Source organism: Colius striatus, chromosome 1 (assembly GCF_028858725.1).
Source record: "Colius striatus isolate bColStr4 chromosome 1, bColStr4.1.hap1, whole genome shotgun sequence".
In the NCBI taxonomy this organism is placed as follows: Eukaryota; Metazoa; Chordata; class Aves; order Coliiformes; family Coliidae; genus Colius; species Colius striatus.
The window spans coordinates 157,124,219-157,140,565 of NC_084759.1; the positions used below are offsets into that span (position 1 = coordinate 157,124,219).

Sequence of the window (16,347 nt, forward strand, 5' to 3'; positions counted from 1 at the left end):
GGTGTTGGTACTGGAGGCTAAGCTGTTTATATGAGTCCTGACTTGAGAGAGGCATTCCTATCCTGGAAAGTACTTAAATTCTGTTATATCAATATGGTTTAAATTATAGCAAGCTTAAAGTCTGGTTTAAGTGCCTCTCTGAACATGGGCATGTGCTGGTTAGTTCCAGTTGATATAATGTATAACCGGTCTGCTCAAGATTACCTCCTTTCCAATGTCACTTCTCTGAATAACAGCTATAAGTGTCCTTTGTGACTATGACATAGAAGGAGTATTTCTACAACTTCCATGAAAAACGTGATATAAGTATATTATTGCCCTGCTTGGGAAGAGTGCTTTATGCATCTGGGCACAAGTCAGTCAAGGCTCTAAACACACCTGGGGCCCAGTGCCTTTGGAAAATCATTTACAGACTCCCAAATGTTACCACCCATTAAACAAAACAAAACAAAACAAAAAAGCAGCAGAAACCTCTGTGTGGTGGTAAAGGTTCCAAGCACCATCCCTGAAAGTCCAGAGCCCCTGGAGTAGCGCATGAAGCTATGTGTGCCTCGGTCACCACAGTCTGTGGGAGCTTTTCCCAGCTTGGACTCAGCCTTTCCTACGTTTAAGTGGTGCACATTCATTCACCAGCCTCTGTTGCCACAGCAGTGATTCCACACATGAAAGACAGCTGGGCTACAGAGCAGTCATTTCAGTAAGGCATGGGCTGCAGGTTTGCCAGGCACTGATGCTGAAGTACAAGTGAAAAGTACTCCTGCGTGCCCAGCTCATGAAAGAACATCTGGGGAGCTCATCTGAAAACTGAGGTTGCTGTAACACAAAGACTACCAAGAAAGAGACTGGGAACAACTGGAACAGTAATTGAAATTACTACAATTAGTAGGAATAAACTGTACTTGATTGGTTAGATTTCACATATCTTCACATTTGACTGAAGACTCAGATTTCCTTTCTGTGCAATGAATAGGGTCCAACAGCTGCATCATGCGCTCACTGAATATAAAGAGTTCATTACTTCATCATCTGTGGAACTCAATATACATGAGGATTCCCTCTAAGGCCCCATTAAACACTGAAAAATATCAGAACTGACAGTAGTAATTCTTCACAATTGCCAAGAACTACTTAAATTTAATAGATTACTACTAATCCTCAGTAGTCTTTGTGTTGTCTCTAATTCAAAGCAGCCATGCCTGGCTCCCTGCAGACTGCCTTTGTGTGGGAGATCTTTCATTCTGCAGACAGAAAGTTCCAGCAGTTGGTGGCCCCGGGGACCACAGCACTTAGAATATGGAAGGTCAGCCCAAAGCTGCTCTGTCTTGTTCCAAGATCCAAGGAGACATCCTGAGAAAAAAAGCGAGCTCTTTTGTTCAAGGCCCTCAACTCCCAGTTATACTGATGTTAGCTAACAGCATGATGCTGTTTGTGGATCATAACTTAAGTTCCTTTTCCAAACTCAGTGATGTTTAACAAGCTTTGAATTGTCTTGTTATGCATGTGGCATTTCAGAAAGATACGTTAAGCTTTCTTCTGATCTGTGATTGGTATTGGACAGATGTATGATCAGAAATAATATAATTTGGGCAACAACAGCATTTCTCTCCCTTTTGATTTTTCTGCCAAAGTCAAACACAGATATTATTCATAGTTATTTATCACACTCCACTTCCAAATATTTATAAACTTTTAAAACCTTTTGTTGCCATTTCTTCTTCTTCTTTTTTTTTTTTTAATAAGGATTTCAATGATTTACATTTAAGTCTCTTTTTGAAAACATTCACAGGAAATATATGTAATTTCTTTTTTTTTTTAAATCTGATGTTATTATTCACAGAAGGATTAATGGTAGCGTTACAGTGCAAAGAATCTACAGTTAAAGGTCAATATTCTTTTGTCTAAATTGTCTACATCAGTCCACGCCTAGACAGCTCATAATCTGAATGACAAGAAAGCACTCAACAGATGCACACAAAAGCAAAGAGTCTGGATAGACTGGTGAAGAGAAGTGACAAAGGAATTGATTTATATAGAAAGCAGTCTGAAAATGTGAACTACGATACAATGTCTATGGTCATATCTTGACATTCAGGAGACTGTTCTCAAAGTCAAGTAAACTTTTAGCTGAGAAATAAATATTACTTATCTCTCTATTATGATTGGTGAGGAAAAGATTTTTGCACCTTGCTTCCTTGACATGAATAGAAATACCAGGCCTGTTATTGTGATGCTATTGACAGTCTCAGGGAACTACAGCAAATTGTGCCAAATAATAAACACATGAAAGAATAAGCCACAAGAAAGAGAATGTGTTTAATTATCCAAGCAGTTAGCTCTGAATATTGAGTTTCTAATCTCTGCTACTTCTATTAGCACCAGCACTTAATATGCTTTCGTTGTAAATGTATCATTTATACTGAGTTAGAACCAGCCACTTTTCTGCTGCTATTTAAGAGGTTGAGCAGCGTTTCCACAAGGCAGCATCTTTCCAGCAGTTCACACCATTTATCCCAAAGAGGTAGATCCCCACCATGTAGTAAAATTATCTCAGTTCGTTTCAATTCATTTGTATACTCTTGTCTCCTCACTGCTGTGAACCCTGGCCAATTGCCACTTTGGGATCAAAACAGGCCGAAAACAATATCATGCCCAGCACAATGTTGAAAACTGATATCAGGAGGTGCCTTACGTTTCATATATCCTTGTCACCACTAAACAATGATGAATGTACGTGTAGATGCACATTCAAGGAGGAGCAGTGAGATAAAGGGACAGTGTCACTAAATGGTTCATGAAGTTTTTGGTAGAATGCAGACCTACACAAATTTGGACAAAAGTGTAAAGCAAATTACAAGGGGTTTGATGGTTTTGGTACAAAACTCTAAAGTACTCAATATTTTCTGCTGTTCTGAAATCCATTTGAATGCCACAGTATTATAGTTAACTCTATGAATTAGCAGAGTGCCTAGGCTGGAGGTGTCTATGGATGTTCAAGGTTGCTAAGTGTTGAGCAGGATTTAAACAGGTGGTAAAGAGTCTGTACTCAAATCTGTAATGTCAGCAGTAGGATAGAATGATACCTGTCATTGTGAGAGTGCAGCTGGGACAAAAAAACTTGCATTTCTCTTTATAGGGGTGGTGAGTCCAGAGATTGGCTCCAGATCTCCTGTTTTTCTGACCTGAATCTTGGCAAGTAACTGCTCTGAAACAGAAACTCATCACTGATAGTGAATCTACCCAAGCTGAAATTTGTTGGATAAGCAAGCAATAAAGGAAAAACAAAGTGTTAGACAGACTTGTGAATCATATTAACTCCAAAGACAATTCTCTTTGAGCTCAGTTTTGGGATATTGTTGTTTCTCAGCAAATTCTACTCCTAAACCCAGCTATGATAGTTAAATCCATAATGTGATGTTGTAGTATAGCATTAGATTGATCCTGAACCTGTCATGGGGACAGAAATACAGCTTTCTGTGCATGTGCCCAACACATACCTAAGGAAGTAGTTTGCTGACAGAATACATTGAGTTGCAGTGTAATCATGGTTGATTTTACTATTTGAAAGAAAAATAAGGACAAAAAAGCTAAACTAATAATATGCTGAATTATTCAGCCAACAGCGTGCACATCTGTGTTTTGAGGTCCTTCTGCTGCAAAAGCTGATAGCAAGACTAGAAAAGCTAGGGAAATGATTAAGCTCAGCTAATTTGTTTGGATTACACAGCAGATGGAAAAATACTCTACTTAGGCACTTTCACGTGGTAGAGAAATGAATAATTGAGGATGCTAGTAGTGTTGAGGAAGCAGTGCAAACTGAAATCTGAGTAACTTTTGGTTACAGACAGGGGGGAGTTGGCACTGAAATTCTGGGCAATTCTATGGGATGACTGTGTCCTGGAATTATTTTCATAAGGGCATATGGGTGGGAAGAACACCCAGGCATTCTTGTAACTCTTCATTCTTTGCAGAATGCACAGAGCAAAGTACTTTGATTTAGGGCAAAAGAATGTGTAACTGGTCTTAGACTTTTTCCCATTCTGAAAGCATTTGTAGATGTCACATCTTGTTTGTAGAGAATGAAAGTTGTGCCAATCATCTTATTTATCTGAAGATTTCAGACACTCTTAACATGCACCTCTCATGAGCTCACTAACAACCAGCTGTCTTCAGACAATCTCTCTCCTGTGATCATGGTTCCAGTTCTGAAGACTTTTTGAAGTGAAGCTCAAGATGAAAATTATCTTTGGCAAAATTAGATACTTATTTTTGAAAGCAGTTGAATTAGGAAAAAAATCCCACAAACACAATGAGCATGGAAAAAAAAAATCAGTATGGATTCTCAGAGTTCACCAAATAGAAATCATGAAGCTCTATTAGAAGTTCTAGGCAATTCTAATTACAGTCTGTACTGTATTCAGCCATGGCAAGGATATCTGTGTGCATGAGGATGGATTTTTATCTTCACAATATCAATAGGTCTGTAATTCCTACATGCCGAGCTGCAGTCCACAACAAATCTTTAAAGAAGGTCAATTTTTGTTGGAAAATTATTGTTTGGTGTACAGCTAATAAAAAGCACTAAAGTACCTTTTGAAAGAAAAATGCTACAATCATTGTCTGAGGTACTAGGTTGATTTTCTTAACATTACCTAGAAAGCATTCTTGTTTGGAGGGGAAATGTGCAAATATTTGAGATTAACAAGTCAAACTGGGAGAATCAGCAATAGACCCATAATGAAAATCTACCCCTATTTTTGGTTATAGACATAAATACTGCATGTTCAATTTCAGATGTATATTCCTGATAGACATTAATTCACACATCACCATTTAAACAGTGTAAAACTGTCATCAGACTGTAAAGCTTAATTCGTTTGATAATTGTTTACTTACCTGTTTGCAGCCAATTTGTTTGAGATGAACCCTCCGGGAATTTGTGTCACAATGTAGCCCCAAAAAAAAGAGCCATGAATGAGTCCCACTGTTTCTGGATCCCAGTTGAATTGGGCTTTCTGTAAAAGAAGGATAAAAAAATGTTGTTATATGAAGCATACTAATTCTAAGATAACTTCTGTTTGGAAGTCACATAAACATCACCTCATCCTCCAAATCAAGGCAGCCTCTTGCTGGCTGATGTGGCTGAGCTTGATGTCTCTCAGTTAAGGGAAAAGGATGTCAGACTCCCATGTGAGGCTATTGTTTTCATTCAGGTCGATAGGAAGGGGAAAACTTTCAGTCAGAAGGCAGCTAGTCGTGGACTTTCGTCTTTGCCACATGTCACTGCTTCCCTCTGGGTTGTTTAGTCCTGAAACCTTTCTTTCCAAGTCTGCTCAGTATTATAACAAGGACCTCTTGCCTTTAAATGGACATATCCTTTTCCCCAAGGTTATCAAGATTGCTTAGGTAAATTTGTGTTGATCAGCTTCCTAGACAGGCTTATCCATGGTTCTCCTTGTCAGTCAGGGTCGACGTCTGACCATTCGCCCTCTGCATTAAGTGGCATGGGAGTAGAAAAGGGAAGGGTAAGGTGTCGGGGAGGGCTAACACCTGAAGACAAATACATCTGGAAATAAAACTAGGTAGTACTAGCTTTCTGACTACATTATCTTTTATTAAAACTGATACTAGATGTAGAGCTGGATTTGGATGCAGAAGACCAGCCATAGGCTGCTCATATATGGGTCCTATCAAAAAAAATGCCTACAACCAAAAGAAATCCTTTCAATGTACACCTCGAGTACCAAGCAGTTTCTGTCTTCTCAAGACTCTTCCTGAACAAAGACATTCCTGTTCTCTGATGCCCTGATTGACATACTTTGCTCAGAGAAAGGTAAACAAAGCCCAGGGCAAAACATAGAGGAAGTGAAGAAAACAAAGGTGGATCAAAGGTGCCTTCCCTCCATTCTGGAAGGTGAGACAGGGCCTGGATCAATATAATCACACTAAAGCAAGATCAATGTTAACTTTTTCTCCTTGGATTCTCAGTTCAGAAGAACTGTTTTGGAGAAAAGAAAAAACACAGTCTTTTGCTTCATGATCATTTTTATGTTAATCGCTTGTCAGTGAAAGCTATGCATCATGTGAGGAAGAAGCAGAGATGTCTTTCATATTCTGAATTAATATTGCCAATAAAACTACAGAAAAAATGAAAACGAGTGATGAATCTTAACATATTTTTTATTATTATAATGACTTGCTGTGTAAAAAGAACCAGTTTTTCCCAGTAGGCTGATTTTTTTTCCCAAACAAATAAATTGAAAAACAACTCGTCATTTGCCCTGCAGGGAGAAAGATGGCATTAATTAGCAAGGCTTTCTTACAGAGGCCTGAAAGATTTTGTTCCCCATCAACACACATTCTGACAAGAGACACACTTTCCTCTGCTGAGATACAATTCTGTTTCAAACACCTATTTTCCTACTAGTGATTTCCAGTTTAGTTTCTAGGTAGTGGTTATTTCTGAATAACCGTGAGACGTGGAAAAAGTTCCCGTATTGGGAGGTGCTCATGGCCAAACAGAATAATTTGAGGTTTGTGAGAAAAGTTTGTCCAAATTTCCTCAAAATAACTCTTCTAGGCTTCCCAGCCTATGCAGACACATCTTTTCCCTTGCTTCAGTGTGAAGAACCTGGAAGTCACAGTAGGATCACAGGGAACAGGAATTAGACTGAATAAATCCAAATTCAGCAGGAAGTCTAGGCAGCAGGAGCCGGTCAGTGAAGACTGCAGATGAGGGAGAAGTAGAATCATAGAATCATTGACTACCAGGTTGGAAGAAACCTCAAAGATCATCTGGTCCAATCTTTCTTGTCAAAAGCATGGCCTTGACAAGATGGCTCAGTATCCTGTCCAGTTGAATATTAAAATTGACCAATGTTGGGCCATCTCCCAATTCCCTACAGAGAATATCTCTGATACTGATGCCCTTGCTTATGCAACCCAATGTCCTACTGGCTTTCTTTGCTGCAGGAGCACACTGTTCATTCATATTGAGCTTGCTGGCCACCAGGATACCCAGGACACTTTCCACAAAGATGCCCCCAACAGGAAATTATTCACTTTGGTTAATTTTTTCTGGGGTTTATTAGAAACATTCTGCTTGATGGCTAGCAAAGGGAGAGAAAAATGCTGAAGGACTGGCCATGGAATAATGAGGGAAGGGAAGGGAAGGGAAGGGAAGGGAAGGGAAGGGAAGGGAAGGGAAGGGAAGGGAAGGGAAGGGAAGGGAAGGGAAGGGAAGGGAAGGGAAGGGAAGGGAAGGGAAGGGAAGGGAAGGGAAGGGAAGGGAAGGGAAGGGAAGGGAAGGGAAGGGAGATTTATTTGACCCTCCAATCCTAGAATCATAAGCATCATCTCTGGTCTTGGCAAATCAACTGCTCCTATGACTGTGAGTCATGCAGGTAGGCATACCTCAAACTTTGAAAATTTGCTATACACACTTTCTGCACTTTATTGATAGTTAAAATATCTGGGAGAAGAGTTGTTGAATAATTGCACAGCTTTGCACACCTTTCTAGAAACATGACAGAAGGTATCTGCCACTCTGAGAGATGTGTTTTATTTTATGGAATGTGCTGACAAACAAGGGGAAAGTCTCCATTCCTTGGAAGGGTCTGATGGTGCTTTGTCCTTCTGTAGTGACTTTTCCCCTAAATCTCAGCACATGGGAAATCATCAGGTAAGAGTCAATAAACTTGTGAATCATTTGTTAGGACAAAAATATCCAAAAAGAAGTCAATCCAATAAAGAAAATGTAAAGGTTCAAGACTGTAAAGTCCATAAAGCGATTAATGATATCACAGCCATATACCAACACAGGTGAAACCAAGATATGCACTGAACCTGCAGTTTCTTTAGTGAATTGTTAAAGGTTTGTGGGCCTCTGCTGTGAACTACATGCCATCTACTGCAAATTTTAAGACAACTTGGCACCTAGCTCTGAATACTATTAGACAGAAGTCCACATTGTAAATAACCCATAAAAACCTGTTGCCTTCTTGACAGTGACTACTTTAAAGTCTTGAAAGTCATATAGTGATATGAATAGAATCAGTGCATTGATACACACAGCAATTAATAACTCCTTCTGTAGCAGATTTAGAGCATGCTTCCCTGAGAGATAACTCCTACACCACAACAAAATCTGTCTATAACTGAAAGATCAGGGACCTGATAGACATGCAAGCTAAATCAGTTCTCTTGTTTCTGCCACTTACACCTTCTGTGATTTTGCAAATTCTCAGATATTACAGATTTTTAACATGATTTTGACACCTAAATAGGTATTAGGCACCTACACATCTATGTGAATGGAGGCTCACTATCTCCCTCAGTTTTTGATCTACATATACAAAGTACTTGGATATGTGGCACTTTAATGGTTTTGCAATGGGATCTGCTTAGAACAGTGAAAAGAAGATGACGTTTTCTCACCTGTAGCTCTGGTTTTCCATTAACATAAACAGTGCTATTGTTCACCATTTCCACAATGGCAACACCCAGGTTGCACCTAATTCCAAAGGAGATGCAAAAGCCCAGGCCACTCATGATGGCGATGATGTAGCGCTTGGGCAGCCCGCAGCAGTGGCAGTCACACAGTGCCGGTTGGCGGGTGCTCGACTGCACAGGCCGCCCCTCTTCTGTCAGCTCAATGTGATCCTCCTCTACATTGGTGCCGTCGATTTTCCTAAATGGATGAAAAAAGAGAATATGAAGATGCCCTATTGCCTCTGTAAAATTTGCCAAAATATAGATGAGAAGTTTCATGCTCCAGTGAAAAACTACATCATCTCCTTGCAAGGTCTTTGTCTCTTGGTTATATGATGAGTTAATGCTGTGCACGATTTGAAGGGTCAGCATAGACTACACTTTTTCAGGATTGACTTCTAAAGTTTGTAAACCCAAGCCACCTAACTGGATAGTTAGCTGGAAAATATTCACAAGCTACTCATGAATGCAACTATGATAGACAAATGGAGCTTTGTTGTGATAAATTCTGATGTTTGTTGGGAAAAACTACACATGAATAAATCATAATTTCTAATTAGATCCACTAAGCAGAGATGGCAGTATTTCAAGGAGAGGGATAATACAGCACAAAGCATAGTTTTGCTCTGCCCAAAACTCCCTGTAAATTTGTTTTTACTTGTTAGAGAAAATTCAGGGCTATATTGAAGAGGAGAAAAGGCTCTGGGATCAGAGCCCCTGTTTAAGATGTAAAAGAGCCAGGCACAAACTTTCTCTGCCTGATGAGATTTGAAGCCACGTCTCCTCTTCTCTGAAACATTCTCTCACCACAAGGACTTAGGTCATTGCAAAGTGAACTCTTGCAACTCCTATTGTTGAAAGTGTTGTCCTTTGTGTAAAATACTTAATATTAAATGAGCTCTGAAGGAAGATAGTGATTTGAAGGACTGTTGATTCATCATTTCTCAACAATGGAGGCTGACAGGGCTTTGCCTGAGGCCAAATTTGGTGTGGCAACCGCAGTGCAGCTGGGAGGAACTGGAAGGAATGTAGGCTCTGGCATGTAGACTCAGGACAGGAGAAAACAGGGCAGACATTTCAGCCTGTGAGAGGCTGCCCACTAGCTACCAACTGACACGAGAGTACAGCTCTTCTGGCTTTCCATACCTGGCCTTTCCTTTTCCTACAAACATCCCAGCTGAGACAGCCATGTTAAACAAAATGGCACTTTCACGTAATTGGGAATTGTGTGATAGTACAATTAAAAATTACTTTGGTCTCCCAAACTGATTGGAGATATCGGCATCCTGTGCTGCAGGACCAAGGAATGTCTCTGGTTGAAAAAGTGAGGCAAGAGAGAACTGAGCATACATCACTGGACAGGATTTAAATATTTCCTCTGTAACATTAACTTCTATGCAATTGTTTTAAATGCAGAATATGTCTTTCCTGACATACTGAAACACTTAAGCACATAGTTAGCTATGAATACGTGACTAGCCCACTAAACACCACTCATGAGCTCAATGTTAAGTATTTACTTAAAAGAAGATTCCAATCAGCAGTTACCTTACAAAGCCTTTCAGTTTTGGCAATGCTCTGAAGTAGTGAGCTCAGGATCCAACTCCTTTTACATCAGCCATAGAGTTACTCTCAATACGGTGAAAATATGAACAGATACCTAATCTAAAGGAAGCCTGGCTTGCCATATAAGATGATGAAATGATTTCATTCACTCTTTTCTGATAAGGAGTAACCTATTTCCTTCTTTCACACATCTGGTAGTGCATTTGAATTCTAATGCACTCTGGTTTTCCACACAAAAATCAGCTATAAAGAAAGTTAACAGAGCATACCTGTATGGGCTACACACAGTTGACTTACATCGTATGTGGTTGGATTTTTGGGAGAACAGTGTTTAATTACAGATTTGTCCATTTTACTTCCATTTTGGAAGTGTAATGGATGACTCATAATCTAACAGGGTAGTATGCTATACTACCTTAGTATGCTATACTAAGGGTTTTCTGAACATACGTAAGTATGGCTTCCTGGGGGCTTAAAAATATCCTTCCACTATGGAGTTAAAAATCTCAGCATTTCTATCATTTTATCTTTATTATTACTTTTTACATCATACCATAAAAGCATTACTTCAGCCTTTCTTTTAGCGAAAAGAATAAAAAAGCACATTGCAGTCCATAAGCTCACAGTTCCAAGAAACACTAGAATCAGAGCATTTGGGGCCAGAAGGGAACTCCCAGGATTGTTTGATTTAACCTCTCGCTCAAATCAGTGTTAACTGCAAAGTTAGATCATTAGTTCATTATCGGGCTGGAGGGAAGACTTTGCATTAAAGCAAGGTAACACAGGAAATGTGCTTTTACTGTGGTGTTATTGAAGGTGATTGAGATCTTACCATTCACTGGCAGGGAAACAGCATTTGTTAGTGAAATGAGAGTACAGAGAGTAGCGCAGACAGGCACTTTAAAAAGAAGACAGCGTATTTTCCATGGTCTGTGTGCTAATATAGGTAGATGTAAACTGAACAAAAATATATGAAATAAAGACCTTAGGAAGTGATGACAATTGAATAATAATTTTCTAGAATTTTTGACATTTCAAAAGAGTTATTAACAAACCAAAAGACATCTTTTAGTTGTCATCTTCTAACGTCATCTTACACACTGATTGACACAGTTTATCAATTTTTTATACCTTTACCAAGCTCTCTGTAAGAGAGACTTTATAGTTTAATTGGTGCATTATTTTAGGCTGCTGGCAAAGATTGGACACATCACGCAAAGCCAAAACATCTGTTCTGATTCTCAGCTGGCTGCCAACTCAGATAGGCAGAAAAATGTCCTTCTGCTGTGAAGGCAGTGAACATTCACTGTGAAGAGTGGCGAGTCAGGACTCGCGCTATGGTCCAGCATTGCCTCTGTAGAGAAACTGATTGTTTTGCTGTTGTATTCAGCCACTCATTAATACAAAACATGTTGAGGACTGACCCATACCCCAAATCCACACAGTATATTTCATACCCCCAAAGCTTAGTGCTAACAAAACGGCTTTGTCGTGGAGAAAAGTATTCTGCAACAGCAGTCCAAAAATGGAGGTGGGATGAAGCAGTAACACTGCAGCCATTCACAGGGCCAATGTTTGACCTGAATTTTGGCCTTTATTTTATAGAACAGGGGTATAATGAAGGCATGGCAGCTTCATGAAGAGATGAGAAATATATCTTCCATTTGATCTATATATTTTGTTAATGCCACTGAAATTTTAGAAGAAAACTGCTTCAGAGTCGGTGCTCTCTATTTATCTGATACAAGACAGTATTTCGCTGCACAGGAAATGTTCGATCCTTGCATCAATCTATTTCCTTTTTTTGAGCAAACATACATCTCTTTGCAAGTGAGAAAAGCTATTTGAAGATATCTGTATCTATGTTTTGTTTCCCAATATTGTAACACCTTCATGCAAAATGTATCTTCTTTATTGAATGATTACTCTGGCACAAACAGAATTTTGGAAGAATGAAAGAAATTTCAAAAACTCCAATCAGCAATAAATAAAATTCCTAAAAGACATGCATGTTCAGCTATCTGTATTTATGGGATTTTAGCACAGGGGTAAGTTATTTCTTCAAATGATAAAGTAGGTGGATTAGAATCATATCTTTTAATTTAATTTGATTAAAACCACATAGATTCTGCAATTCCAGGCAAACGTTAATGTATGTGAGAACACATTCTGGAATGATTTTTACTAGATATTATGGTCTTTCACAGGCAACTACAGCACAGTCATACACAATGTTCACACCTCACACCCACAAATCCGGCATCAGTCATCACGTGCAACAGTTACTGAAGATCCTGACATATCTTCAGAAACCTACACGATGACTATTGAAAAATATAATTTATTCAAAAGCAGATAAAATCTTCTGAGGTCTCCTTTACCCTCCAAGGGTTTGTTAAGGTAATAATTTTCCATACCAAATCCTGCAATTGATGCTTTGGTACAAAATCCCAGTATGGACAGGCAAACATTCTTAACTTTCTCAGTGCATGGGAACTCTGTCTGGTTTCTGCATGGTATTTGCATGAAAACTCATGGCATGTCTCAAATGCACACACCATGGAACTGCCTCTCAAAGGTGCTGCACTCCTAGGCTGCAGAGCAGCCTGGCAGTTACTCCTCTGCAGAGCTTCACTGCACTGAAAGGATGCCCTTTGGGTCTGCAACAGACTAAAACGATTGTACAAGGGTCTATGTACAACTCACAAACCATCTGAGCCTGGACACTCCACAGTGTGCTCACATGCTGCATGGGCTGCAGTGCACTGAATTCTCTGTACTTGTGTGCACAGGAAGAATTCGAAAGCACTATGTCTACAATCCAGCCCAAGCAGAGGAGCTCTGTCCAATGAAAGGGTGTATCACTCAGCTTCAAGTTGCAGTTTTTAGCAGTTTACACTGTCTAATTCATCAAGGGACATCTACAGCAGCCAGAGTTACACCTACCAGGGTCCACGCTACACACAGCAGCTGTATGACTGACCCACATAACTTTTCATATTAATAGTGGCATTATTGAGTTGTAAATTCACTTAGTCACTTCCGACTTCGTCAGTAAGCTCACAATTGCCATTAGCCATTCCAAGACTCCTGAAATACTCAGAGTAGGTAGAGCCTGAGATTTTACTTTGGTTCATTATTTTTTTCTTTGACTACACGAAGTTCACCAAGTCCTGAAGTGTTCGTGCCTGCCAAGAAGCTCTGAAGGACAAGCTTTATTTTATGGCAAACTTACAAGGCTTGCAGAGTCCCACCAGCTCTGATACCCCTTCACTCAAGCCTTAAATTCTCTATTTTTTTTCTCTGCCTTGTTGAATTTAACTAATGTAATTTAACTAATTTAACCCAATGTTGCATAAAAATATTTTCTACAGAATATCTGAAATATATTCTAACACATCTTCTAATATTTCACAAGTTAAACCATTGGCAACAGTGTAAAATAAGGATGCTTCTTGGGTCTCCCCAGCTCAGTCCCTTGCAGTGAGATCCCTTTCAGGGTTCAGTCATCCTTAAGTAACCTCCTCTGGGCAGACTCTCATTTTACAGCATCCCACAAAATTATTTGAGGTTGCCACACAGCTGTGAGGACTCAGTAAATTAATTATGCTACTTATGCTTTAGCATTTGAACTTGTCTGTGGACAATCATTACAGAATAGGCGGTATATGGCAGCTGGTTTTGCCAAACATTGGCTTCTGGATCTGCTCTCTTGTTTGGGAAAGAAAGGAAATGTGGTAGAAAGGCATAGACTTGTCATATTTATCAAAGCTAAAATGTAATTTTCTACCCACTTTGCTAGCTTTGGTCCCACATCAACACACAGCACTCAGTGATATCACGCTTGGAGGCCTAGTCAAGAATGGGCATTAATACAATGAATCACCTATCAAATGCTAGAAGAGAAACTAAATTATTTGCTGATTTACATCATATTAAAGCCAACTGGATTGGATAAAGAGCAAAGTCAAGGTTGCAGCTGGTAAATATATATATGTACCATCATGTGAAAATGGAAGTGTATGCTCTGGTTTCTAGACTCGGCTGTAGAGTGTCAAGTTCAAATTAAAAACATGAAGGTTTTTGTAAAGAGTGAAACATGAAAATATGAATACATATTTCCTAAAAGACTTCTCAACTTGGAGCAATTCTTGCTTAGATCTGATTGTAGATATAGTAAAAAAACCTTTTATTGTTTGGATTATTTCCCCCACTGGCTAGTACATCCAAGAAGGGCATTGGTACACAGATGTTTAAAATAGAAAATAATTAAATCCTCTAAACTACCTTGTTTCGCAACTCAGGTTGTATTTGGTTTGATTCGGTAGCAATGCCGCTGAAGTTAGAGCTTCCAGTGTTATCAAGTGTGTAGGAACCAGCATGACAATCTTGATACATGGCTCCAAGAGTGTAATATCAGTAATTTAAAGTTTTCACACCGTTTCCATATATCAGAGCCAGTGTACTGACACCTCACATGCTCCCTAAACACAAGCCCCATCTGTGCTTGGTCAAATTGGTCAGCAGAGCCCACAGCAAAGAGAATTTATGATTAATTAAATTACAAGTTGATGTTTTAAAAGAAAAATGGAATCCCTGGAATTATTTTAGAGTATCATAAAAGTAGAAAAAAGCAAAATGTCAGGCTTTGTCTATAACCCTGTAAATAAAGAAAAGTTAAGTTGAAATTGTGTGGAACAGAGATACTCTGTTCACAGGGTACATAAATAGGGTAACTGGCAATCTACCAGTGCATAATAATAACTTCTTTAAAAGTGTACGTGCCTATTTTCTTTCATATACATGCTGTAGTATAATTCATGTAAATTATTCTACATTTTCTTGTGATCAAAGACATGTTTAGGTGCACTAAGAACCATATTGTGACTGAAACATCATTCCCATAAGAAGGCAAAGGGATGGATATGGAAGCAAACACAAATCACTAAAAGTATATCCAGTTAAAGTGCTGACCTGATCCATACAACATTTGAAACACTAAACATCAAGCATGCAAGAAACACTGCTGAACTCTCTGCCTCTCATCTATTGATTACACAAATAAATGTTGCCAGGGGACATTACTGGTAGAAATAGTCTTCCATTTAAATGAGAAATCTTTTTCACTTTATGAAACGAGTCATTTGTGACATCACATTTTCATTTATCAAAAAGCAAAGATCTTTCAGTTTGTTGTTTCATAAACTGTCAGATTAAGATAAAAATCTTTAATATTTTTTCTTATTTTGCTAGCAAACAGCTGCTTCTCCTTTTCCTCTTTCTAATCAGTTAGTCTCAGTAAACACACTTGTACAAACCTCTACTTAATACATTTTCTCTTACTGTTTTGGAATGAATTTTTCGAAAAAGCTCCTGTAATTCAGGAACGTTAAGCCTAATTTCAAAAGTGACATCATTTGGGAATGTTAATTCTCATTAAATCCTCAGTTTTTCTCATGTAAGCTAAACCATAGAATTATTCAAATATAATTATTTAAAAGTTTTACTATTAAAACAGTTTTTAAGGTTCTTTGTAATATTAGAACACTATTTTATAACTTATTTTACCTTTTTGTGTTTAATATAAATACTCTATAGTCTTATGCTATTGTAACAGTGCTCCTTTTACATCTATCTTGCAGTAAGGTGTCTCACTATCTGAACTCAGATATTAATTTTGCAACTCTAAATTCTGTTTTATGTTTATGCATTTGTCTCTACTTTGTTTCTCTTTAATAAATTGAACCAATGGACCTATCTGGGAATTTTTTGTTGGATTTTTACCTTCTCAGATTCCCCAGCGAGTCACTAATGGTGTTCTTCACCTCTTCCTTTCCTGGGTTAAAAAATCTTTCCTTCAGTGAACCAAATCCCTTGAAAGGCATTTTGGATTTCTTCTTCAGTGAATCCCTTATGTTAAGAAGCATTCACTTCTGCTGACATATTTCCTGATGCCAGTCTTGGGAGCCTCCGATGGTCCCCTCAGTGACCCTTGTAGTAACAACCAGTTGCTCAAGAAAAGAGCATAGAAGAAAAAAAAAACAAAACAAAACAAATCTTCCAAAGCCAGAAAGTCAGTCAGGAAGAGCTCTGGAGCAAAACCTGCTCAGAAGCGCTCTGACACTCGTCGATGCACTTGCAGCAGCTCTACTGTGCATCTGTGCAGGGTCAGGTACCTGTATGGGGACAGGTAGTCCAGAGGCTGCAGCTGGCAAGCTAGAGGTGCTGCCAAAGGCTGGTGTCCCTGGGCAGGACACAGCTGCCTGCTCCACAAGCAAACCTCAGGCTGACTTG

General features: G+C 38.9%; 1 protein-coding gene across 1 annotated transcript in view; it reads right to left on the reverse strand.

Moving 5' to 3' along the window:
• SLC17A8 (solute carrier family 17 member 8) overlaps positions 1 to 15,953 on the reverse strand; it is a 28,063-nt gene extending 12,110 nt beyond the window's left edge. The window contains exons 1-3 of the mRNA XM_061988709.1: positions 15,838 to 15,953; positions 8,434 to 8,686; positions 4,894 to 5,012 (exon numbers count right to left, since the gene is read on the reverse strand). Coding sequence (XP_061844693.1) covers positions 4,894 to 5,012; positions 8,434 to 8,686; positions 15,838 to 15,938 — 473 coding nt within the window. The 5' untranslated portion in view covers positions 15,939 to 15,953. The remainder of the gene's footprint in view (positions 1 to 4,893; positions 5,013 to 8,433; positions 8,687 to 15,837) is intronic.
• Positions 15,954 to 16,347: the final 394 nt, after the last annotated feature.